The sequence below is a fragment of the Strix uralensis genome, chromosome 4 (assembly GCF_047716275.1).
Source record: "Strix uralensis isolate ZFMK-TIS-50842 chromosome 4, bStrUra1, whole genome shotgun sequence".
NCBI lineage: Eukaryota > Metazoa > Chordata > Aves > Strigiformes > Strigidae > Strix > Strix uralensis.
Genome location: NC_133975.1, coordinates 44555308 through 44582194, shown reverse-complemented (window position 1 = coordinate 44582194; position 26887 = coordinate 44555308). Strand labels below are relative to the sequence as shown.

At 36.1% G+C, this 26887-nt stretch overlaps 1 protein-coding gene across 3 annotated transcripts in view; it reads left to right on the top strand.

Moving 5' to 3' along the window:
* Positions 1-26887, top strand: part of TLL1 (tolloid like 1) — a 141235-nt gene that overhangs the window by 56974 nt on the left and 57374 nt on the right. For 2 of the 3 annotated variants that reach the window (XM_074866524.1, XM_074866525.1), the window contains 5 exons: positions 5650-5760; positions 10872-10952; positions 13191-13343; positions 14712-14829; positions 25398-25576. In XM_074866524.1, coding sequence (XP_074722625.1) covers positions 5650-5760; positions 10872-10952; positions 13191-13343; positions 14712-14829; positions 25398-25576 — 642 coding nt within the window. Of the gene's footprint in view, positions 1-5649; positions 5761-10871; positions 10953-13190; positions 13344-14711; positions 14830-25397; positions 25577-26887 lie in introns of those variants that run through there. The other variant, XM_074866526.1, reaches the window with a different exon arrangement.

Here is a 26887-nt window from a genome sequence, read left to right as displayed (position 1 = left end):
TAACTCTGGTATTTCTGTTGTCCATTCTTGGCAGCTTCTATGAAGGGGTTGGAGCATAAACTTCCTGTGCTTTCCAATCCCAGTAGCATACCAAAATCTGAGGCTTTGCTTTTAAAATGTCTTCTAATATTGCTTTAATCCTTTCATTGGTATCTTCTCAGTACAGGAGTAATCCCCTTATCACAATTCTCCATCTGCCTGCAGAACTATGTGGCTGATCACAGTTTGCATCTCAGTTTGAGAAAGTCTAAGACAGAATTTATCTAATCTTAATTTCACAAGCTTTCCGAATGTGGGAAAGTTGTACCTGAGTTGAACATTTTCCTAGCCTGCACAGTCATCAGAACAAATCACTCTATGAAAATGATTTCTGGAGCATAGTGGTCTCAGATGGTGTTGGTCTCTTAGAGCTGTCCTTGGTAGCTGGGTGCCCCTGACTCAGCCCAAGGTAGAGCTGGTTTTCTTCTGCTACACTGCTGTGCTGTAGTGGCAAACATGAGCAATTTTAGTTGCATTTTATACTTTGTTACTAATATTGGTATGAATACTATCAGGAGTATATTTTACTAAAAAATGGCTGTTTATTATTTGAGTTTTAAAAATTAGTAATTGTAGGACAAATTTTGAAGGAAGCTTGATGTAGATAATTTTGTTATTGCAATTATGAGGAATGTACTCCTGTACTTACATGCTAATTGATATTTCAAATCCCAGAATGAGCCATCCTACCACATATTGCAGCCTCATGGATTTAACCACATTTTCTTTCTTGTTCTGTGACTTCTGACCATCTTCTAGAAAGTCATGAAAGCCTTTTTTGTTCTAACTGTGTATGCTAATTGATTCATACAGTGTGTGTACATCCATATACTTAAAATAGTTTTCATCTATTTTTAAAAAAAGTATTTATTTATTTATTTTTATTTCCTATCCTTAGTAGCATATTTTATTCCTTTAGAACACTAGATATTTAATGCAGTGATGGTCTTGTTGGAAGACAGTACATTAGCAAAGAGATCTTTGCAGATGAGTTAATTATTTATGATAAAATAATAGTTCCTGTTACAAGTAGTCGAATGTAGCTGTAGCTCCTGTGCTTGATCCGTATTTCATAGATCATCTTATTTTTCCTTTCCAATCACATTACTTGTCTGGAAATATCAAAGTGTGTTTTTCTGGATGGCAGATATCTTTTGCAACCTACTTATTTTCCTGTTTTCAAGCTTTTGACCTGACTGTTTACATGTAGCAAAGAGCTGCTTTATAAGGCGGTGTTATGTCTTTTAATAAAATAAGACCTTTTTGAAGGTGCTATTTGGCTGAGGGCTTTGAGTTGTGTGAAGGCAGGACTGTATCTGCTGGTGAAGAGCATTTTCTCTTTTAAGAGCTCCACATAAATCCTTCTTCATTGTTACAGAAAAACATACTTTTACCACATAATCAGTTTGTGTCCATCTTTCTGAAACTGATACATGTAATGTCTCTGAATTTTTATAAATGCATATGTAGTGGCCATATAAAACATAATCCCCTTTCAAAAAAATCAAAGTTGCATGAAATTTGATATAACAGGTTATATATCTCTTTATCAAGTATTGGACAAAAAGATCCATTTTCTTTTCCATTAAGAACCAATACATAATAAAAGATATTTTAAATACTTCCCCCTGTAATTAATACTGTATCAGATTTTTAACATAGTTTTCCTAAGATTATTGTCAATCTTGCATTTTCAAATTAAATGAAAAAGCTCCCTGTAAACATCAAGTTTTCATGATTGCTGAATAGATAGATAAAATAAGAGAAAATATGAAGTAACCTTTAATAAGTAGACGTACATTAAAGTTCTGTTTGGATCATTTTGAAAGTTCTTCCATCCTTTTGTTTCAATTTTCATTTTTTTTTGTATGATAAATGAATTGGTTATCAGATTCTTGTTAATTTTCTGGGTGAAACATTAATTAAATATCTGTGAAAAATGAGGGAGATGCAGAGCTGAACAGGTCCATTCTGACAGAAGTTCCTTAGAGGGAGCTATTAAAACTCTTAATCCTAACATGCTCTTAGCAAAGTCTTTAACATCATGCCTTGCATACCCAAACAATCCTCTGCTTGCTTTCTGTAAGTTTAAGATTGGTGGGTGACAAGATGAAGTATACAGAGTGACTTCTTCAGATAGTTTGAGGCCATAAAAATTTTAAGGCTGGAGATAAAAATACGGTCTTCTCTAGTTACAGAGTAGTTTGACACTTACACAGGCATTAAAAAAAATTAGATACTTTCAACAGTCGTGGGAGATACCTGTTTTTCTTTTTTTGGATAATTTAGGTGGGGTTGTGCTTCAGGCTTTGAAGGGCAGAATTTATATTCAGTGCATATCTTTCATGGGGAAAAAGGTGTATTTATTAAAAAGCAGTTGTTAACTCCCTTTTTGTCTCATTGCTGATTGTTTGGACTATATTGAAATTAAATAGCATCCAGTTACCTGTTGTTCTTCTGCTAGGTGTATATCTTCCCTGTTGCACTGAAATTAATACAGGAAATCATAGGTTATTTCAGTAAAAGTAAAGTGGCAATTATTAAATTGTTGCTAAAGTCAAATGAGTGAATTCTGTCACTGTTTCTGCCTTTCATCATGTTTGTCTTTTACATGTTTGTCTTTTTCTGTGAAACAGAATTGTCAAAAAAACTGTGGCCTGAAGAAAGCTCCAAACTGTCCATTATAGTTTTAAACAAACAGTAATATTTCTTTCTTCAGTGTTAACTCCTCTTTAGTTAATGCATTAGAGAACGTAGGTCCTATTGGTCATGCAGATTATTTGTTTACAATTACTTCAAACTTGCATCAGCACTTACTGTTATATTACCATGGTTATATTATTGTTAAACTTAACCTTGTGCTTGGTTGCTAATCAAAAACTAGCTAGCAGTCCAGATGTTTAACATAAATAGCATATCTTTGTTTTCCTTTCTAACTCAACAAAGTTACTACACCTTGCCTGAACATTGGGGTATATGTTGTATATGTGGACACAAAATAAATGCATTTATGTCAGTCAAATTCACTGTGTTTAGTCTTTACTATTTGTATTTTCATTGCAAAGTGAATGTTACCACAGTGAAGTGATAAAGATGCATTAGCAAGACTAGGGAGGATATTTTCCACCGATTTTTTTTTTTTTTTTTTTTACTTTATTATTTTTCTGAAATTCAAGTTGCCTCAGGTTTTCGTATTTATACATCAGTATTACACATTGAAACTAAAGTGATTTCTGCTAGTGCGTTTCTGTTAGCGAGTTATTTTTTGCATCATCTATTGTTAATTCAGAACCTTCCTTTTGTTAACTCTGAATATTACAGGAAAGAAAAATGGGCTTGCTATTAAGCTTTAGCACTTCCTTGAGTCTGGTGTGGACAACCTGTGTGACCTCTGCTGGGGCACATCATGTCTTTGGAGACTGAAATGTTAATACCTTCTTCCTCTTACCATTTTCTGTTGTTTATTAAAGTTTGCAATCTTTTATTGTGCTTATACAGTGGCCCCTGTTATGAATGATATCCAAGAGAAATCTGTAGAAGGTGTTTATAGTAGTAATAATAAATAATACTTAACTCAAATCAGATGGACACTACTGACTTTCTCCCCTCACTGTTCAAAACTCCTGACAATTTGCGATTTTTCTCCTAGAAGCTTAAGGGAAAAAGGATATCTAGAGCTGCCACTAGCTCTGTCTCTTGACCTGGTGGTAAAAAACATCACTGGTGAGAGCAGACTAGCCAGAAAGATGTGCCCGATGTGAATATAAGGAAATAGTGACCCTCAGAAGGAGAGAGTTCAGAAATGTGTTAGAAGTGACTGAACAGTTTCAGAAATGGTCTCAAATACTTGTGGTTTCTAAGAAACATTATCTTTTTGTGTACAATTTATATACATGGAAATATCCATATTTAGGGAAGACATAAGAGTTGGTTATGTTTCTAAATGAAAAGTTTAATTTTCATTTTGGAACTCTGTGTAGGTGATCTATATTTTTTAAGGTATTTTACAAGGCAGACCAAAGGCATTTGTAATGTGATTTCTCCTAGTTCCCTTGCATTCAAGAAAAATAATGGAGATAGAAGGAATTAATGTAATTTCTGAGAGTTCTTTAGAAATACATATCTTTTTGCTTAAGCAAAGACTTTTTTGATACAGATTTGATTAAATACTAATGAATGTGAACATCAATAAACAAGAAAAAGGTAACTTTTGCAGCAACATGAAACTACTGGAGAATATTATCAGATGAATGGCCTCTACAACGTAAGATAAAAAACAGACAGAGAAAAATAATACTCGTTAATAATGTTTAGGATCAGTTTGAATGGAAGTAGACCAGACAGAATGATTTGGTAACAGCTGGACTTTGGACAAGGTTTGAGTTGTATGGAAGCGGAGAAAGCAATTTACTGTGGAACTGTATAATGAAGAACCAAGCAGAGTTAGTGATGTCTTTCTGAGGGGGAAAGAAGGGAAAGAGTTGAAGATGACACTGAGATTGAACTCAGGGGTTTTGTGACTGTGAGGGGACAAATAATAGAGCTATTGGCAGAGGCAGTGAAGAGAGGTAAAAGGAAGAATTTGGATAAAGATAATAAACAACCATTTCAGCTCATGTTAATTGGTATATGCTCTGTTGACTTCATTCACAGCAGTTGAGGATATGGCCTGTTGAGTTCAGCTTTAATGATAAGTTTGAGTTGGCAGGGAGATCTCAGGATAAAATCTCAGCAAAAATAGGCAGAGATGAAAGACTGAGGTTATAGATTCTGAATTCTTGCAAGTGAGCCTATATCTTGGTTCACTGAGTTGTGATAGCAGTTTAGGGAAGATGAGTTAATTATGCAAAAGTTGAACAGAAAAAAACCCGAGAGAGCCTGAAAGAGAACAGGAAAAGAGAGAAGAAGAAACCCACCAAAAAGGCCAAAGAAAGGTTAAAAAGAGGAAAGAGAGACTGGAGCTTTGAAAAGCAAAGTATTTGAAAGAATCCTAATAGATTAACTATAAAAAGAAAGCATACAAATAAACCAAGAGGAAAATGAAAAATAAAGGAGTTGGGTTTTTTGTTTGTTTGTTTGTTTTTTTTTCATTCAGTGTCACAGGAAGCAGATAAACATATTAATTCTCTAAGGCAAATGTAATATAGAAAGTACTGGAACATAACAAAAATTACTTCAAATAATTCTCATTTTCAGGAAGATGTTAGGAAATCTAAAGGTTGTATTTTCTCATTACTGTATGTTTTTGACTTCATAGTTCAAATGTTAACATGTTTCAGTGTCTTTTATGCTTTGTTGTATTTACAGAAAACAACACATGCTGAAAATTTGTTAATAAATTGACATTACATTTAAATTCTTGCAGTTAGGAAATGTGTAAAGAAATTCAAAAGACTCTAAGAGTTTAGGAGAATACCGAAAAAAAAAGTCTTTTGCTATGTAGTTTTCTTTCTTTGTATAAAAATATAAAGCAGTAAGCAAATATATGTGATATAAATATATTTTTGTCACATGTTTTCCCGAGTGTTGGGACATGGCATTATAGTCTTCAGATTGGTTTTAATGTCTAAATAAATTATTTAATTAAATTGAGCTTTTTTTTATTTAAAGCTGTCTTTTGGGGAGATATTGCCTTAGATGATGAAGACTTAAAAATCTTTCACATTGACAGGACGATTGACCTTACGCAGCACTCCAATGAAAGACTTGGCCATAACACAGGTATGATATTTCAAGCTTGTTTTAACTTATTTTTCCTGTTATTTATTTCTGCATAGAAGGTGATCTCTGTTTTAAATGTAGAAAGTCAGTAATTGGGTAATATTAGTTTACACTTTAAAAAGTCATTAAACAATGAGTATGAATTTGTTTTAGGGAAAGAAAGAGAAAAGCTAAAATTTTAATTTTATTCTGGCATTTCTGATTAAAAATACCTTGTTGAACTGAAGAGCAGAAGCTGGTAGGAACCGTAAGTCCACTCTGCAGGTGGTCATGTGGGAAAGGAAATTGTATGAAGCTTAGCTTTCATTGCTAAAAGTTCCCAATAGCAGAGCCCAAATGCCCTATGGAGAACATATGTGGAATCCTGGAGGTGAGACTAAGAATCTTGGATTACAACCCCTCCTTTTGCTCTTTTTTCAGTTTCATCCAGATCTGTACCCAGATCTAGAAGCAACACAAGAATATGTCATCCTTGCTAGAATTTGCCTTGTCTAAAAAGCAACTATTTATCTGACATTTTAATACGTTTGTTTGCTGCTGTTAACATACAGCGCATTAGTACCAGAAGCTGCAATCTGATTAACACAGGCAGTTGGATATTCAGACAGACAAAGAGATATTATTTGTGTGTAAATATATATGTGTGTGTGAGAGAGAGAGAGAGAGAAAACATAATCCATGACTAAATGGATGTCTATCTAATGTCTAAAAATATCTATGCTTTCAGGCTCTGATTTGTAAATTTATAACTGAGAATTTGTAAACTTCCAGGTTATGGTACCAAAAAAGACAAGTTACTTAGGAAAAGTGTGGAAAAAAATGCCGTTAGAAAATGTATAAATGCATAATTGAAATTTATTTTCTGTTAAACATGTTCTATATGTTCCTGAACTGAGCTACTATTAATTTGATGATTACTGATATGTGGAAATGAGGAACGCTTTGAGGAAAAACCAAAAAATAATTTTTCAGACCAAAGAAGCAATTTTCAATTTAACCTTTCAATATTGATATAATTAAAATATTTTTACTCTTCCTAGTTAGATGTGATTAGACAATTTTTATAACAACTTGAAAATTTATTTTATCTCCTTTTAAAGCCACTTGTTTTTTCAAGGCAGGAACATCTTTGATCATTTCTAGATCAAAACTGGATTTTAAAACATTAGTAGAGTCAGCGGTTTCCCTGCCCCTCTTCCCCAAACAAATAGTTTTAATTGGCTTTGAAGGTATTTCAGGCTCTAGTTTTGCTGACAAAATGTAGAGAGCAAGGTTGGTCATTCCCCCGTAAGGCAAATGAAGTCAAGTGATTTCTTTGGGCTGCTGACTTTCCTTTTTCTTCTTGCTTTTCTATTTTTACTTTTTAACTGCACATTTATTTTTTTGTCAATTGCCACAGAAAGAATATACGTTTTAAAGCTGGTTTTAAATAATATTTAATATTCTATTATTTAAATTTCTTTCCTTACCTGTCTTGAGATTTGTGCATATCTTTTCCTGTGGACAGTATCCTGTTCAGGATATTTAGTCATCCTGTTGAGGATTGCTAACACATTTGGATCAAATTTTTCTACCTTTATTGCACAACTGGGACTGGACTTTGGAGAACAAATTCTGCTGAAGTTAATGATTTTGTAATGGCTCTCAGTGAACCCTCAACATTCTTGATTTTTCTAAAAACAGAGTTGGAGAACTCAGTTTTACGCTTTATATATGTAATTATTTTTTAAAATTTACCACATTTTGATGCATAAACTAGTAGTTTAGCCTATTTTTGCAAACTACACAGTCTAGTGTGGTTTTTTCACTTTAATTTCCAAAAGAGTAGATTGCCAATAAGTTGTTACTTGGTAGCAACTAGAAAAGGAATGTAAAATATCTGTAAAATAGAAAAAAAAATAATATTTTACCTTAGTTACAGACAAAATGACAATTACAAACTTGATTTTTGAGCACTTTCTGTTGCTGACCTTCACAAACCAAAGATGACATCAGGTTAGATACTTGGGTGTAAACCATCAAGATTGGATGGGCACATGCTTTGCTGGGTAAAAAACTGGCTGGATGGCCAGGCCCAAAGAGTTGTGGTGAATGGATTTCAATCCGCTTGGCGACCAGTCACGAGTGGTGTCCCCCAGGGCTCGGTTTTGGGGCCACTCTTGTTTAACATCTTTATTGATGATCTAGACGAGGGGATCGAGTGCACCCTCAGTAAGTTTGCAGATGACACCAAGTTGGGTGGGAGTGTTGAGCTGCTCGAGGGTAGGGAGGCTCTGCAGAGAGACCTGGACAGGCTGGAGCGATGGGCTAAGGCCAACTGTAGGAGTTTCAATAAGGCCAAATGCCGGGTGCTGCACTTGGGCCACAACAACCCCCAGCAGCGCTACAGGCTTGGGGAGGAGTGGCTGGAGAGCTGCCAGTCAGAGAGAGACCTGGGGGTGTTGATTGACAGCCGGCTGAACAGGAGCCAGCAGTGTGCCCAGGTGGCCAAGAAGGCCAATGGCATCCTGACTTGTATCAGAAATAGCGTGGCCAGCAGGGACAGGGAAGTGATCTTACCCCTGTACTCGGCACTGGTGAGGCCGCACCTCGATTCCTGTGTTCAGTTTTGGGCCCCTCACTACAAAAAGGACATTGAATTACTGGAGCATGTCCAGAGAAGGGCAACGAAGCTGGTGAAGGGTCTGGAGCACATGTCGTACGAGGAGTGGCTGAGGGAACTGGGGTTGTTTAGTGTGGAGAAGAGGAGGCTGAGGGGAGACCTCATCGCCCTCTACAACTACCTGAAAGGAGGTTGCAGAGAACTGGGGATGAGTCTCTTTAACCAAGTAATAAGCGATAGGACAAGAGGTAATGGCCTCAAGTTGCACCAGGGAAGGTTTAGACTGGGTATTAGGAAGCATTTCTTTACAGAACGGGTTGTTAGGCGTTGGAATGGGCTGCCCAGGGCAGTGGTGGAGTCCCTATCCCTGGAGGTGTTCAAGAGTCGGGTTGACATAGCACTTAGGGATATGGTGTAGTTGGGAACTGTCAGTGTTAGGTTAATGGTTGGACTAGGTGATCTTCAAGGTCTTTTCCAACCTAGATGATTCTGTGATTCTGTGAAGATAGAGTTGTGGAGTGGCATTTTTCATTTCAACTACTAATTAAAAATTCTGAGGCGCACAGGCTCTGATTCACATGATGTGACTACTCCTTTTGATGAGGATTATCTGCCTGGATTTGCAGGGTCAGATACTTAATCTGTGAGCTTCTCAGAGTGTGGCTCTGTCATTTTATTTGTCATTTTGTCCAAGCAATACACATAATCGTTGTAAACAGAAACAACAGTAAAGCTGATGAAATTGTTATGTATGTATTATTATTAGTCCAAACTGCCAAATGTATCCTCCTTCTCCTGCCTGAAGTATGAGAAGATGCAGCAAATATGATTTTTTTTGCGGTTTTTAAACTTTTTTGGACTATGGCTTGCAAGGCTGTATATTATTCATATAAGACAGATTAGTTATGTAAGATACTTTTTCTTCAGTTTTTCGCTATATGGAACCCACAGGCTGTGTTAACACAGAAATGATAGTTTAATGGCTTTTTTTTTTTTTTCCTAGAAATAATTATAGTATAATAGGTTCTTTAAGTAAATAATGTATTCTTCATTTTTTTTTTTTTTCTGTTATGTCTGTGATGATGCTTTTAAGGATATTTTCAATATTTGGAATCTTTAGCTGCATGACTTTTTTATAAGATGAATGTTAACATGAGAGACAATTACATTAATTATGATCAATACAAGGAATGGAATTGTTATATTCTCTGTAGTGTACATTATAGTTACCATGCAACTTGTTGGAAAGGAATGTGTTGAACTATTACCTCATCTATCTAAAATGTTTTAAAAAATTTGGAAAATTTTTCTCAAGGGAGCCAGCAACTATGTGACAGTGTAATCCAAATAATTAGGCACATTGTTATTCACTGAGCAGCCACACAAACTCACTTGCCTTATATGGAATTTTCTCATCTGTAATATGATTTAAAGTTGCTGTTTAATAAATATATTTTCTACATTTTTATTAAAGGTTTTTATGGGAATTTGGGAAAGGTCTTTTGAGTGATGGTTGGACTCTTCAATGGTCCTTTTATTTCTATCTTTTTACTTTTGCTGTTGCACATGTAGTTTGCAAACTCTTTTGTACGATAACAGATATTGAATTTTAAAATACAACCTACTATGAACTTCTGAACAATTCTGAATGATTTATTGACTAGTGCAGTATTATCAGTGTTCTTTCTTCTGGTTTAACTGGTGTTTGCAAAGGCACCTGCAGCCACAAAAGAATTATACTTAAAGTGAGTATGTGGCAGGTGCATCAAATGTATGCAGTAAACTAGAAATGCATTGCATTTCTGTAAATGGCACAGTAAATGTTAAAATCAGCTACTTAATAGCTTAGTTTTTCTTGCCCATTGATTTCTGAAATGACACAGACATATATAATATACACCTGTGAGGCCTTACTGCAATATATACCGGCATGTGATGTTTCAAAGCCTTTAGAGTGCATTGACATCTATTTTCATGATGACAAAGAAAACCAAATCTTTCATGGTAAAATCAGCCATATTAAGTTTGTGTCAGTTTTGTTGTTTTTTTTTTTCTGATGAAACTTTGGGTGTTTGCTTTCCCTCTTTCCCCTCCCTTGAAATGAGAAGATTATGGCATGCATTCAGGAAATTTCTGTGAGAGTAAGGCTTTTAGCTGTCAATCAATATGGCTCTGAGGATGTCAAGGTCACCAGGGAAAAAAACTCCAAATAATAATTAGATGATGTAATTGTCATGACTTGTCTGAATAACAAAGACATGTTGGCTTACATTCTGGAATGCATATTAGAAAATTTTTCAGCTAAAAGTGTGTTTTTATTTCACTGTCAAGAATACTTGAAGAATTTGTATGCGAGTCATTGAAGAATGTTAAACTTCCTTTAAGATGCATTGCAGTTCTTATGGGGTATTTTCTAATCTCTCCAGGCTATATAGTTGCTGTAGGTGTAAGATTCCATGTATTTAACTTCTGTAAAATTCCTTTTTTTTTTTTTCTTTTCTTTTTAAAGGTGGCTTTGGAGACCACGGAATGTCAAAAAAACGAGGTGCCCTCTATCAGCTTATAGACAGGATAAGAAGATTTGGCTCTGGTATTTTCACTGTTTAAATTAGCAAGTTGCCTGTTGTGATAATGTATCATGAACATTAATGATGATAGTACTACTTTCTGTATTACTTCTGGCATAAACAAACTAGAAAATAAATAATACAAGAATAGTAATGAAGAGATTAGTTCTTTGTTGAATTTTCTTAAAGGTCTTATTTCCAGCATCAAATACGGAAGATAAAATATGTAGTTTTAAACCTCATATTAAAAATTCCTTAGCTTTTTCAAATGGCTGTATTCACAATTATCAGTTCAACTGATATCAGTACAATGTCTTTTCAGTACAGGCAGGCTATCCTGCATAGCTGCTAATTTTATGGGTTATTTTTCTGGATCCAGTTGGGGCATTCTGATGCCTGTTTGAAGCATTTATGGTGTGTTATACTGAACAAACACATTTTTATACTAACCATACTCTTGCCACTATGAACGTAGTTGGATTCAGCAGACTATATAAGTGGAATCCCCGTTAATACTAGTTGGGTTTACTCACCATATTTGATGCAAGGAGACGTCATTTAATGTCATGAAACCTCAACCTCGAAAAGGAAAATATGTGAAACTCCATTGTAATCACACCACATTATGTCTAAATGCATCATTGTGTATCTTGTAAGATTAACCAGTGCGCAGTAACTGTCTTTGCAGATGTGCTCTGGTATTTAATCATCATTCTTTATAAGAGAATTGCAAGTTTAATATTGCATAAATGCTTGTTATCTTTTGCATACAATTTGGCACAAATTTCTTCTAGTTCAAAAGAAAGTTGATAAAAAGAATTTTGAATGGTAAAACATCTATACTTACATGTGATGTGGTTCAGTAATGACTGTATATTAAGTGTAACAGTAGTTTTTCTCTGAACTTTCTACCTGGGTTTTAGACTGTTGTGTAATTTTCATTTACACATTTAATTACAAGGATGAGTTATTTGCTTTACCTGAGTGGTTTTTTAAACCCTGACATTTTCTATATAATTCCTGATATAATCTAAATTATGTGTTAGTTGTTATAAAGGCAGGCTTTTCTTCCTCTATATCAAGAGCATTCTCCCTGCCTTGTGCTGTGGCTTCTTCCCTTTCTTCTTTCTGCCACTCTCCCAGCTCTGGAGATGGCACACCATGATCCTGCCCTGGGATCCTCCCTGCTTCTAACATAGCCATTAACACTTAGGTGGAACTGATATCACAGGGGATATTCCCAGAGGGAAGGTGTACTTCTCAATGAGGAATAAGACTTCAGCCCCACTGAGTAGGATTTGTTGACCCCCTTTCAAGTGATCCGTTTTAATCAGCTGTCCTGATGTGCATACTAACTTATAAATTGCTTTAGAAGAAGTACCTGTTATGGTGTGCAAATCCTGTCTAATAACTAATCTTTTCCTCTTCTGTTATTACAGTAAGTTTCAGATGATTTGGGAAAGATTTATCTGTAACGGAATGAATGGTGGTAATATCTCTGAAAATAGTAGACATTTTTTGTTTTTGTAAAGAAATTTCAGCCATGAGTAATACTTATCCGTAGAGTTCCAAAAGCCCATTTATGAAAAATATGTATTTGCATCGTGAAGTGTTGTAGGGTTAGTATCAAAATGAAAGTCACATTTTCATCTGAAAATGTATCTACTGGTAATAGCTACAGGTGATGGAGATCAGAGGGAGAAATGACCCTCTCTGACTTTTTCCATGTGTATACAACTTTGCAAAAAATGTATTTATTTTTAGCTTGTAATTTCTGACAATAAAAGCCAATCTAATACTTTAAGAACTTCTTTCTGTTCAGTGCTTTAAGGATGGTCGTGCATTTGCTTTTTCCAGATCTCGCAATAAAAATGAAAGGGACAATGAATGCCTTGATACTTTAGGTCTGTCCAAAGTCTTTCCTGGAAAATTCTTAATTTATTAAAAAAAAAATAATACACAGGGAGTGTGATATTTTTATTGTTATTATTAAATGAAAAAAATTAGATTAAATTATGCAATGTACCTTCAATTTGATAAAGGTATGTGCAAACTGTTACTGTAGGTGCTTGAAAAATGAAGATTTAGACTCTTCATTTCAAGCATTTCTAAGAAAACTAAGTGATGATAGACTGTTGCATAACAGCAGTGTCCTACTTTTAAAGGGCAAAAAGAAATAATCTGATTTTGACCTGCTGGAAAATAATTGATCTCTTCTTGTGTGTGTGTGATCTCATTCAGCCTTTTAATTATCATTACAGGCTTGGAACAAAATAATACATCTAAAGGAAGATCTATTGTAAAATTCTCAGGGAAAAATGAGAAAAACCGATTTCCCAGAGCTGCTACATCACGAACAGAAAGAATATGGCCAGGGGGTGTCATTCCATATGTAATAGGTGGAAATTTCACTGGTAAGCTTTGTGCTTTGGGTGGAGAGAAGGAATATGAATTTTTTAAATTGCATTATATTTTTTTTAAGTCAAGTCATACTATGGAACTCAATAGCAGGGTTATGCATATGTATGTGGAGAAACCAGTCATTTCTTTTAAACTGACAGTTACAGTCAAGCTTTTAGTTTGGATATTTACATAGTAGTATACCAAATGTACCAAACACTTTACCTTTTTCATAATGAAAGATAAATTCTAAGCAATGTTTTCCAAGCTTTAAAGATAAAAGAAGAGGGCAAGATGGGATGGAATAACCTTTAATTTTTAGGATCTGACATTTGAACTTGCTATTTTTATGAACTTTGAGGTTTTGTTGTCTGTAAGGTTAAAAATGGGTTTTGTTTTTATTTTTTTTTTTAATTGTCCCATGCTGTAATCTTTAGAAAAGCCTTCAAGGTGGATGCATTTCTGCTAGAAAATTCATGCCAAATAGTATCATTCTTTGTGGATTTCCAGCTCAGAAGCAATACAGCTATATTCTCAGATGCTGCCTCTAAGTTAATAAGCCTTGTCTTTTGTCAGACAATGAAATTGCATTGCTATACTATCTGAGGTAATGTATACTAGCTGGCATTGTGTTCTGTGGGGAGAGCTGGCCCAGCTGCTTCTGCATCTATAGTTTTGATTTGTTTCTAAATGTTTAAAACAAATATCTAGGTATGCTTAGTATTGTACCAAATTAAGAACTTCCCCCTTTTGATGGATCATGTGATTTCTGAAAGATTTTGATGCAAAGAAGTGGAGACTGGTTCCTGTTGAGGACAGCATTATTAAAACCAAATGCCTTGACTAGTATGCCTGTTTACGTGTCTTAGGTTAAATTGGTTTTCAGATCTGAAGGCTATAGGATTTTCTTTTTTTTTTTTTTTCTTTTTCCCTTCTGTCTAGATAGCTATGTTCCTCATTTTTTTTTTTCCCCCTGTTTGTTTTTCTAGTTTGGTTTTCTTTTTTTTTTCCCTGTGTGGTCCACTTGTTAATTTCATCTAGGAAATTGCTTAGCAAATGTTATGCTACTGCAGGCATATAAGCAACACTGTATTTCTTCTGCTGTCTTCCTCTGGTGTAACATAGCTGGGCCTTTTATTGCAGGTTTTATGTTTGCTAGAGTGTGTCAGGCAGTATTGGTCCCCTTGCAGGCAGATAAGACGAGCTGATGGTCTGAGTATCCTTTAATTAGAATCTGACAGTAAATGGGACTGCCGGGATGCAGGACTTCATGATCCAGTGACGCCTTCCAGGCCAATATTCCTAGTATTGAAATCTGATTTTAAGGAAAAAGACGTAGTTAGAAAAGTCTCTTATTTTATATCATACAATTATTCTTCCAGGCACCCAGCGCGCCATGTTCAAACAGGCTATGCGGCACTGGGAAAAGTACACGTGTGTTACATTTATTGAACGAAGCGATGAAGAAAGTTATATTGTATTTACATACAGACCATGTGGGTAAGTGTGTATGTATGGTAACAGATACTTGTGCTTTCATTGTTTGGCCATGTTTGTCAGCTTTGCAGTTATAAGTGAATATATACTTCACAGGAAAATTAATGGATAGGTACTGCATTTAAATGATACATGTGTTCTATTTGGCTTTAGGTTCATTGAAAGCAGTACGTATAGTAACTTTTTAAAGTTATTCCTCTTTTGTCTATTTCTAGATAAAATGATCTTGCTATATCTACATAGATATGACACTTATATTTGGCTTTCTGTCATGCTTTTAATACTTATATGTATTATTCTAGAAGTATTTCAGGCTTACTGCTTGTTTATTCTTAGCTTTCTCCATGTTACATATTTATTGCTGAATTATGTATGGACATCTATCCCATATTCATTTTCCAGCTTATCATTTTCCAGCTTAATTGTCGTTAATTGTAATTTTAATTTTTCTGTTGTTAGACTGTCCTTGCCCAGATTTTTTTAACCACCAATTTCATGACCATTTTGCAAATTCCTTCTTCCAGGTCACTGATATGTGAAAGTGAACAAAACAGGTTTTATTACTCAGTGCAGCTTTGCATTAAACACCGTGTTCCATCTTCAGATATTTCTGCTTACAAATGCCTTAGTCAGCTATGTTTGTTGTTTATTCCATTCAGAATTCTTAATTTTATATAGTGGTCAGTGAATTCCTGAGCTCTGTCTTTCTGACTTCCTGCTCAATGAACACTTTGCATGTCTCCTGTTGAATTTTTATGGGATAGTGCTGTGAAAAGAAGTTTTGGGACCTCCTTGCGATCCTGAATGTACTTAATTATAGCTCATAAAATTACATGTAGACTTATCTGTTTAAATTACCCTTGACATTCTTCTTAAAGTGTAGGACAACATAACAAAACCCACTCCTAGCCTATTTTAAGAAAGGCATCACCTTTGCCAATTGCAAGTCACAGATCCTTGCAATTGGGGAGCTTATTCTACAGGAGTGCCTGTGAACTTGCCTGTCATGTTCTTGGCCCGTGTAGGTCTGCTGTAGAGCCCTGTTAGAAACAGTGCCAAATGAAATGGACTTTTGTTCTGACCCAGCATGGCTATTATTTTAGTTAACGATGCAACCTGTAAGGTAGGATTCAGAGATACTGACATACAGCTGGAAGAAAAATCAGAAGCAGAGAATTATCACGATGATGCCCTGTATTCAGACAGGTAGAAAGCAATGTGACTTTAAACGGAAGATTGTGAAAGATGTAAGTGGTCTCAGGTGCTTTAGATAGAGAAGGATGGGGATATCTACAGAGATCTTTGTTTTGTGAAAAGTAAGTTCTACAACTTCAAAGTGCCCAAAGCCAAATGACAGAAAATCTCTCCAGCCACAGCACTGTTCCTTAGACTGGTTGGTGCTTCATGAGATCAAGTCACTTTAGGTTGAAGGCTGGATTATAAGCAGTTCACGCCAGAAGTTTGGAATATATTCAATATCTACCTTCAAATTCACCATTATCCTTTACAGTTAATGTTTTATTGGTGGGCACTTTACAAATTACAAATAATTTACAAAGGCTGTAACAGGTTTAAAATAAAAACAAGGAAGAGTGTCTCTATGAACAGTGCACAAGTGATGAAAAAAACAGGCTAACCAGAAGGGGCAGTTGAATGATTTTTTTTTTTTGGGTCCTGAATCCATAAGCCATCTCGGGAAGAGCCAGATAAATAAGAACGTATCTTCTCTGGCTGAGTAGGAACCACTGTGCACTAATCACCATCATACAGTGTTGATGCAGGATTTTCCATGGAAAGATCCGAGACAAAAGTGACACCAAACCATCTGCAAACACTTTCTGCTACATGGCCCGTCTCATTGAAATTAATATCACTTCTTTCCCATAGCACCCTGCTGTGTTGGTTTGTTAGCACATTGTGTCATTATTGTTTGCAGTACCATGGCAGCTAACATTCACAGATGAGGAAGACGTTATTGTATTTAGCATTGTTCAAATTAAAAACTAAATGATAAACCCTGCCCCAAAGATCACACAGACAAAACATAATGCATTTAATGAAACAGAAAGTGGATACAGTCTTATATGTGGAAATTCAGGTGGCAATATCTACAAATGTCTCAGATGACAGCATTAACACACTAGCAAGTGAAGTGTTATTGAGCCTTTGTAAACATTAAGGATATTTTGAAAGAATGTAATGCATTACTTCTTGCAGCAGTTCATGGGAAGCTCATCCCAGGAGGGCAGTGATGAAAAAAGCATATTTGAAATATAGCAGGTGGTTATCAGAGATACATGACCTTCCTAAAGTTGAGAGTTTATATATCAGCAATGAATGAGAGATAAGTTTTGATTATCATAGACCCATAGAACTGCAAGGGATCTCAGAAAGCTGTCTAATGTATTCTTAAGATGGAAACAGCTATACCTAAGTCATTGCTGATATATGCTTGTCTAACTTGTTTCTAAAAACCTACAAAAATGAATACTTCACAGACTGCTAGGAAATGTACATCTTCAGTATTCTTAATATAAGAAGTGTAGGAAGTCAGGGGCAGTATTTTTGATCACAGCTAAACCAGATAATGCTTGCTGCAATTAAAGTACTTTAACTTTTTTTCCTGCTCACCATGGCCATAGAAAATAAATTATGCCTCTTCCATTTTTGAAGGAATCTATTATATACTTTAAGGCTGTTATGTCCACTCTCAGTTCTATTTTCTTTTAGCCTAGAAAATGCCTAATTAATGTAATCTGTTCTGGTAAATCGTGTTTTCTAGGCCTTTGATCACATTGTTATTCTCTGATATTTTTTTCAACTAGTCCACATCTTTCTTGAAATTGAGGACCCAAAACTAGAGCATGTTTGTCCAGATGAATCATTACTTCTGCTGAGCCAGTGCTAGAGCTAATTCATATATCTTGTAATCTCTGCTTCCACTTAGGTACCTAAGCACGATGCCTCCCTCTTTCTCAACAGCTGCCATGTTCAACTTGTGATTGGTTGGGATGTGACTCCAAATAAGAGCCAGAGCTCTTTCCACAGCACTGATAGCCCATCACTGGTTCCAGCATGTGCCATGTTTTGCACATCTCAGAACACCAAATAATTCCGTATTTCCCTTTTCAGATCTCTTTAATCTGTTAAAGTAACTATCAATTCTAGGCTTGTCTTCATGGTATTTAGCAGTCTTTTCTCAGACTGCAAGTTTAAAGAACATGTTCTCTATCTTAATGTAATCTAGCCAGCTTTGTACCTGCCTTTATATCAAGGTTCTCTAGTTTGCTTATGGGTGGCTTGTGTGGAAAAACGTCAAAAGCTTTACAGCTGGATCCCTCCTTCCCATCAGAATAATTTCATCTGTTGCAATCTTAAACTATAATTATTTGTCATCACGTCTTGTTTATTTAACCTGATTTTGAGAACAGTTAATTATTGAAATATTGTTTCTTAGCACAGCCGAAGCACTTAGTAGTTTGAAATTTTGTAATTGCTGATAGTCATTTGTACCCATTAGCTGCAGATGTGAGAATAAGAATATAGTATTAAGATACCAGTGTTTATGATTCTTTCACCAAAGCAGTGTACGTTGGCATTAATATCTATTAAAGCAAATATTTATGCAGCAGTTGATTAGGGCAAGTAAAAGTCTAATCTGTAAACAGGTTCAAAATACTCTTTGTTCACTACTGGTTCTTTATCCTTATGTTTCTTGCCATCAGATGGGAAGTGCATGAAGACACAGTCAGTATACTTTATATGCGAAGCCAAAAAAAGGGGTCAGCAAAGTGGGGTGGCCTCTAGTCACATGCTCTTAATAAATATTACTGAGTAAAAGATGAAGCTTCTTTTTATATAGTGAGACAAAAAAAAGAACAATTAGTCATATTGTTCTGGCATCTCAGCATGCCTTTGATCTGAATTTGTGGCAATTTTTGTTCTCCACTAGAAGACTTAAGTACTTTTTATAACACTTTAGATGACTTATTACAATCACTACTTGTATCCTCTTGCATGGGTATTTGACAAAGCTGTCTGAGATACAGGAAAATCAAATCTCTTTCCTGTGCTACCTCAAACATAGTAGACTGAACAGCTTCTGAATGTTTTAATGTCTTTTGAACTTGCTAGTATATTAAATAGACATTACAGGTAAGTTCTTAAAGTTGGTGAAACAGGTATATTAATTGTCCAAGGTACACTTTTGCAGCATTCTTTAAGAAGGATTAACTGTTATAAAGGGCGCTCAATCACTTTTATGGAATGAGAAGAAATTCAGAGTTGTGCTAAATAATCCGTGGCATTAGGGCTGACTCATGCTCTGAGGTGGTAATTAACTCTGGCAGCTGGCACTCTTCCTGCCCATAGCAGTTGACACAGTTTCTCTGCTGGTTGTGGTCTGACCTGCAGGATGCATGTGATCAAGGTGCAGGTGACCAGTTCCCATAGTCTAAAACACTGTCATTAACATAAACTGAATGAGGTGTGATTTATGTTAATACACGGCAATAGGAACTGTTAACTGAGGAATGGACTCAATTCTCTGTTATTTATAATATTGGGGTAGGCATCTCCATTGGGCAGGTGAAAAAGCAGTAGCTACTTCTGCCATCACAAGAGGTCCTCTTAGGGTAGTGAATCAGAACATTTAGTAACAATGACCGTATTGGTCCCTAACAATAAGCAGATTCATCAAGCCAGACCATAGCCAATTCTCCTTTGTACAGAATGAGTTATATTCGTGATTGAAAGAGGTGGTTTTTCACCAAGAAAAAACCCTCTGCTTCTTGCAGTGAGATTTTGTTCATTAATTTCATGAACTTCTTTCTCTTGCTTTTTGTAACATGTAGGTGATGATATGCAGTCCTAGTATGTTTATGAAGTTCTGCAGTTTTTCATCCACAACATCATACAGTCAGTGCCATGGCAAGCTGATGTTGTGGTCTATGAGGATTTTTATATTATCACATTCTGAAGAGTGCAGCTTTTTTAAAAAGTGCAACATTGACCCTGATTCTCTCTTCCTTCGTATAAATTTAAGAGCATTGTTGACAGTAGCTGTGAAATAGTATTACTTAAAAGAATGAGTGTATTGTTCCAGTTATTTCACTTTCTCTCTGTCATTTGTTTCTCTTTGCTTGCCACCATTGATCAGCTAGACTGATTAAATGGAATTACGGATTCATAAATAGTTACTGTCTCCAACTGCTGTCTGGTGCAATAAAGATTAAAGAGATGAGGAGCTTTAAAAGCTGCCAGTTGACTCAATTTAAGGGGCATGACAAGTGCTAATACAGCACAGAGAGGTCTTGGTCTTTTGCCAGACACACCTGGGGTCAAGCCCATGATATTTCGAATTAATTTATTTCATAGATTTCTTTATTTATTTTAGTTTTCCTTACCCTTTGACTCAGTGCAATTGTTGAAGTGATCAGAATCTTGTAGATTAATTGGATGAATCTGATGTACTTGAAATGACACTCAACCCAGCAAATCATAATGACCTCTATGAGTGTGCACTGCTGCTTACTTTAAGACTTGATGTTAATTCTAATTTTCTATGGCATGTAAAGAAATACTCAATAAATTTGTTTATAATTTCTGGGAAGTAGTTGAAATCTGTTAAGTAACCAGTATAACGGAATTACCATACTCATCTGTCTGATTGTTTTTAGGAGCAGGCCAGCATTAAAAAAAATAATTCCCAATGTGTTGGGTTTTAGGTGTTCAGTTTTAGACAACCTAGAGGAATACTATGTAAAAGATTGCAGTTAATTTTTTTTGTTCTGAAAACATATTTCAAATGTGTCAGATGAGCTACCTAAAGTCACTATACACATTTGATAATGCACAATTTATCTTATTTGTTATGACTGTAATAGTAAAATGTCAAATTATTTTTGCAAATACATAAAAGTCTGTCTGATTTATGAAACACCACTAAAAGGTTTCAGACGTGATCTCTGTTTTTGAGAAACAATCAACTTTTTGCTATTGTTAATTGTATTTGGTAAATTGGTTAGTTAGGTATTTGTTTACCATATTTTCTTATAAAAACAAATTATCCTAATAGCTTAAAGTGTTATACTAGCCATTCTGTTGTTCTGCTAGTTATTGCACAGCTATTGCCTGACCTTTTCCAAGATACAGTGCACAACCTTAAAAGGTTAAACCCTTCTTTGGTCAATGAAATAAAAAGGACAGAAAGAGATAAACTGTAATTAAATTCTTGCTTTATTCTTTTGCCCTTGTTGTGAATAGTGTCAATAAAAGCAGAGCTGGAGACATCATAGAGGGTACTATTTGGAATAATTATTTACTACTTTTTCCTTTTTCCCTTTTTGTCTACAAAGTACCACCGTGCAAAAATTATATTGAAAATGATTATGTTATTTAGTTCTACATTGCAATCTTTCTCATAGTGCTTCCACACAGTGGTAAACATGAATACTCAGCAGAAGTGTTTGAACTGTTTTAAACTGAAGGATTTGTTCTGCCTTATCATAATAATGCGTGGTTATCCTAATTTTATTCTCATCAATCTCTTGCACTGCTGTCATGTGTCTGTCATGTTGTATTCAGATCATAGAAGTTTTGAATTACAAATTACATTCCAGGATTTAAACAAGTGTGTTGAGTCTCCAAGGTGTATTTTGCAGGTTTGTAGATGAATGGAAAACTAGATAGGTTAAATTTGGTTGCGTGGCTGGGCTTGGAATGTTGTGGTTAATGGCTTGGACTCAGACTGTAAGCACTTTCAGCAGTACAGCATTGCAGGGGCCTATCCTGGGACCTGTCTTTTCTAATGTATTTATCAATGACTCATGAAGAGGTGATGGCGCATGCTCTCAGCAAGTTTGCAGATGACACCAAGTTGGGAGGGACCAGATGATAGTCTCAGTGGTAGAGCTGCCACCCAGGCAGACTGAAGGAACTGCCAACAGGAACCTTATGAAGTTCAACAAGGGCAAATACGAAGCCCTGCAACTGCAAAGGAACAAGACCAGGCACTGCTGGGTTGGGGAGCAGCTCTGTAGAGAAGGCCACGGGGCAGTGAGCTGGGCAGAAGCTGGCCATGGGCTTTGGCAACAAAGGCAGCCAACAATGTCCGGGGCTGTGTGGCTCAAGGGTAGGGGCCATCCCCCTCTACTCGCCACTTGTTAGATTACAAATAGACCCTACAACCAGTTGTGGTCCCCCAGTACAAGAAAGATATTAATAACCTGGAAGGACTTAAGTACAGGGCTGTCAAGATGCTTGGGAGCTGGAGCACTCACCTTATAAGGAGAGATGCTGAGGATCCAGGGTTTGCTCAGTTGGAGAATAGGTGAATTCAGGGGCACCAAGCAGCAGCTCCCAGATCTACGGGAGGGCAACAAGAAGAGGGAGCCAAGCTCTTCATGGTGGTGCTTGTTGGGAGAATGCAAGGCAACAGGAATATGCTGAAGAAAGAGAATCAGACTAGATATAAGGAATAAATTTTTCACAGTGTGGACAGCCAGGTGTTGGAGCAGGTTGTTCAGAGGTACTGTGCCGACTCCATCCTTGCAGGTTTTCAAGACCTGACTGGATAAAGACCTGAGCAACCCTGGTCAGACTTCATATCTGACCCTGCTTTGAGCAGAAAGTTGAGCTGGAGACCTCCAGAGGTCCCTTCCAATCCACATTATGCAAGAATCAGTGGAATCTTATCCATATTTAGTAGTCTGTAATGTGAATTTTCACAGATTACAGGCATATTATGCTTTTTGATTTTTAAAGCAACCATTGGACATTGTCAGTGCATTTTATCTCTTTGCACAAGTTAAGGTTGGTATAGCATATATACCATAATGATATACATGATGTTAACATAGGTAGGAAGTCCTAACTCCTTAAATTCACCTAATATGGAAATGGTGGCATGCTTTCACAGAACGTGGATTATTTAATCTGATTGATTCTTGTGTTTTGTACCATGGTTTTCTGTAGACTGCCAAGGCAAATACCACATCTTAGTCCTTACTTCAAAGTGTTCAAAGATAAGGAACATTTTCTAAAAGATTTGAAGTCTGGGACTTAGGAACTGTGTCTGACAAGTTTATTCAGTGTACATAACACAACAGCCTATGACAGTGAATTGGGAATTCTATACTGAGGATAGAGGGGGTTTAATGGCTTCCTAAATAAATGAACTTTTCTGAGAATGAAGAGTTACTGCAAATTTTACTACCTTTGGCTCAGCGTACAAAGGGTGTATTCGAGCATTCCCTCTTTGATTAGATGGGACAGTAAATAACACTGTGTAGGAGGTTTAAAAAAACCCAATAAACCAACAAAACCCACCAAAACCTTCTTGAGAATCCACTTTTCTCCCCAAGGTGAGCATGAGTGAATAAGAGAGCATATGAACTGTGGTAATTTTCTTATTGCACAATAGAAACATATTCAGATAGTTGAGTGACTAGTGAAAGATAAAAACCTGGGTCAAAATTATATTGAAAATATCTGTAGTGTTTTAATTATGTTTACATATTCACCTGTATTTAATCTGCAAACATGCAGTCTGAAAAATATGTTAAGAAAAGCCATGTCAGTGTGTCAGGTACAAAGGTGAAATCCACTGTGGAATCATGAGATAAAATGGTATGACTGTTCTAAATTTTTATTTTAATCATATTTCTTCTTTCTATTGCTCCTTTTTATCACCTATGCTGTATTTTTAGGCGCACATCTTAAGGTAGTTTTTCCATTACTATTATTTATATCAGTTTTTATAGTAATATTTCTGTATCATAAATAATGTAAATAGCAATATTGTGTTAATACAGTTTATATAGAGTGAGGGAAATACACAGAGCAATACACAAGTGTTCTTTATTTTCTTTTACTGTGGTGTGGAACAGTAGCACATAAACCTGCAACATTGACAGTGGCACAAAATTGCCATTGTTTTTATTTACCTGACTTGGAGAGCTATCAAGGGAAGACACCTTAAGAAATTAATTAAACATGGTATTGCACAACTCCAGCTGAAGCACTGAGCCTATTTCAGTGCTTTGGCCTAAAAAGGTGATTCATACCTATCCTTGGAACTACCTAAAGCAGGAAGAAAAGAGTTAACTTATTTTGAAGGTAGGAATACTTGAGAAGCAGTTGAAATAACAAGGAATTATTGTAATGTGAACAATAATTTTCCCCAACAGTATTTTCAAGATAGTTTCAACCTTCCTAGGCTGTGGTAGTAATATTTTCCTCTGTAAAGTAACTCGTGTGGCCTTTATAATTCTAAGATATTGCTATCATTTTTTGGTATATTTACCCTTGATTTTAATCATTAGTGCAAAACCAGTATGTGCTTACTAAGAGCAGGTACTGTGAGCTAAAATGCCATGGCTGTACTTCTTTAATATTCATATTTTTAAATTCTAGTTGTATTAGACACTAACAAAAATCAATGAAGAAGACCAACTGACTGACCAGCCAACTAACCACCACGAAACCTGAAAAGGAGAAACAAACAAATATTGTCTGTAGAATTTAATCTGCTATCAGTATTGCTCCCATAGCTGCTCTTCCTTTATTGCCCACAGAGGCATATGAAGGAGAGGATCATTCTCCACACTAGTATTGACCTCCTCAGGGACCAAATATATTCTGTTATGTAAATGTTGCATCAGAAAATATGTTTTTTTAAAAAAAGGGAGAGGAGGGAGAGGGTGGAGGTAGAGGTGATCTGCTCAGTACAATTCCATTCCACCTGACAGACTGCAGAATTTACAGAGCAGAGATAGGAAATCAGGCTTTTATTAGGGACTGACTTGAAATATTTAAGATCTTTAGAGGTAACAGAGAATCAGCTTATGAAACCTGAAATTGTCTTCCATTTTGGTAGGATTTGCTTTACTCTCTTTTCTCTATTTTTGCTAGCATAGTCAGCAGACTTTTTTTCCTAATGCAAAAGCAGACATCTCAGATAAATGCTGACAGTATGAATGCTGAAAAGGGCATCTCTGTTCTGTAAGTTTACGTTGGAATCATGGAAGTGCAGTGGAACAGGAATGAAACATGAGAGCAGTTGCGAAGTGGGTTTTTTTTGGGGTTGTTTGTGTTGGGTTTTTTCTTGTGAAAATATGACTTTCTGGGACTAAGGTTCCTATTACAAGAAAACAGGAGAGTGAGAAAAAAATGGTTTGCACATATCCAGAGTGTTCAACCTCCTAATATACTGTTGTTGCAAATGATATTGTATATCACCCATAGCCAGAGAAACAAAAAATGAGGATATTCATGGGTGAGATGATGCTTCCAGTCAACTTTATTTTTATTGATTCTTTGGATAAAGAGAAATTCTTGTGTCATTTTGAGATACAAGGCCATATGTGACAATTCTGTTGAACATAACTAGCATCCTTTAAGACCTTGAATAAAAAAAAAAAAAATTCATGTGTCTTTTATTAGGTATTCTGAATAATAAGTTGTTCTTGCACTACATCGAGTTTGTGAGACTGCAGAAATTGCATAGTGCATTGTTCTGGTTGTAGAGGTATTCATGAAAATGTTCATCTGTGTTTGTGTTTTACTTACAGGTGCTGTTCTTATGTGGGTCGAAGGGGAAATGGTCCTCAAGCTATATCTATTGGCAAGAACTGTGATAAATTTGGTATAGTTGTCCATGAGTTGGGTCATGTGATAGGTTTTTGGCACGAACATACACGACCAGACCGTGATGACCATGTCACCATCATTAGAGAAAACATCCAGCCTGGTGAGATATTCTGAAATATGGGGGGGGGGGAAAGGAAAACCTGTTTATTTTTGGTTTTGCCTTCATCTGCTCAACTCTCTTAAAACTGAACACTGAATAGCAGAAATTAACTTTGAAGGAAGCCATTGCTCTTAAAGCCCTTTAAAAGTCATGTTTCTGTGCTTGAGAAATGGCTTTTCTTGCATAGTCTTTACTGAATGATAAGTAGGAACATGCCAATAGTTTTTTAGCTGCCCAAGAGGTTTAGACCTGGAAGGTAAGCTGAGGACTTTGAATCTGACAAAGATGGGCACTGTTCCCACAGTTTCCACATTACTCATTCCCTACAGAGCTTGCAGTTTTAGCCAGTGGCCTTGGTGTTGTTGAGACAAAGCATCTGAGGAGGCTGAGAACTTTGAACTGTGACTGTCATCTCTTTGTCAGTCTAGCTGTTGTGCCCACACTCGTGTTGTGTGGGCAAGATGGGAGGGAACTAGGCATGTTTCATTTGCAACGTTCATAAATGTGCATGATCTTTGTGCAACACTGATTTTGACTTGCAGAAATTCTCTGCTCAGGAAGGGGTGAAATCAGAAATTGTCCCAAGATAGCTTAGAGCATTTGTCTGTTCCTATAGAAAATGTTTTAAAACAAAATAGATTTGAGATTCAATAAAACTTTGACACTTCAACTAGGACTTGGAAGATGACTGGCTGATATACACTCCCACAGGTCTCTGAAGTCCTGAAAAGGCACATGCATCCAAGCCTTCCTTCTGTTCTCTCTGTCATTGACCTGTGTAGATGCCATAAGTGCTCTATGCTTTTTCTGTGATGGGAAAAATCAGCTGGAGTGCCCTCCTCAGCTTCCTGCTCTCTCCTTTCAGTTGTCATTCTAGTTTCTGGCTGAAACCACTTCTTGTGGGGTGGCATGAGCTTGAGGATCACTAAATGGGATCAGGAAGTCATGACCACCAAGACATTTGTGTTTTGTTATATTATGCAAATTATATTGGTTAATGATGTTAATGCCGCTGCGGTTTTTTTGCGAGACACCAATGGGAATATGAATTGGAGTAAGGGGTGCTTTGCATCTCTTAATACAGTGATTAGGACAAAGAATTTCTGGTCTGGAATCATGAACTAAGTATAATTATTTTGTTCCTCTTCTGCTTTTGTTAAGTTGCAACAGCTGGCTCTTGAAAATGTGACTTTGTAGTATTTGTATTACATGAGTAGCCTTTGCTGAAGTGAAGTCTCTAGTATCCAGTCTAATAAGTCTACAATGAGGAGGGTTCTTATAGGGTCTTTGCTGTCAAAATGATTTCTTTCT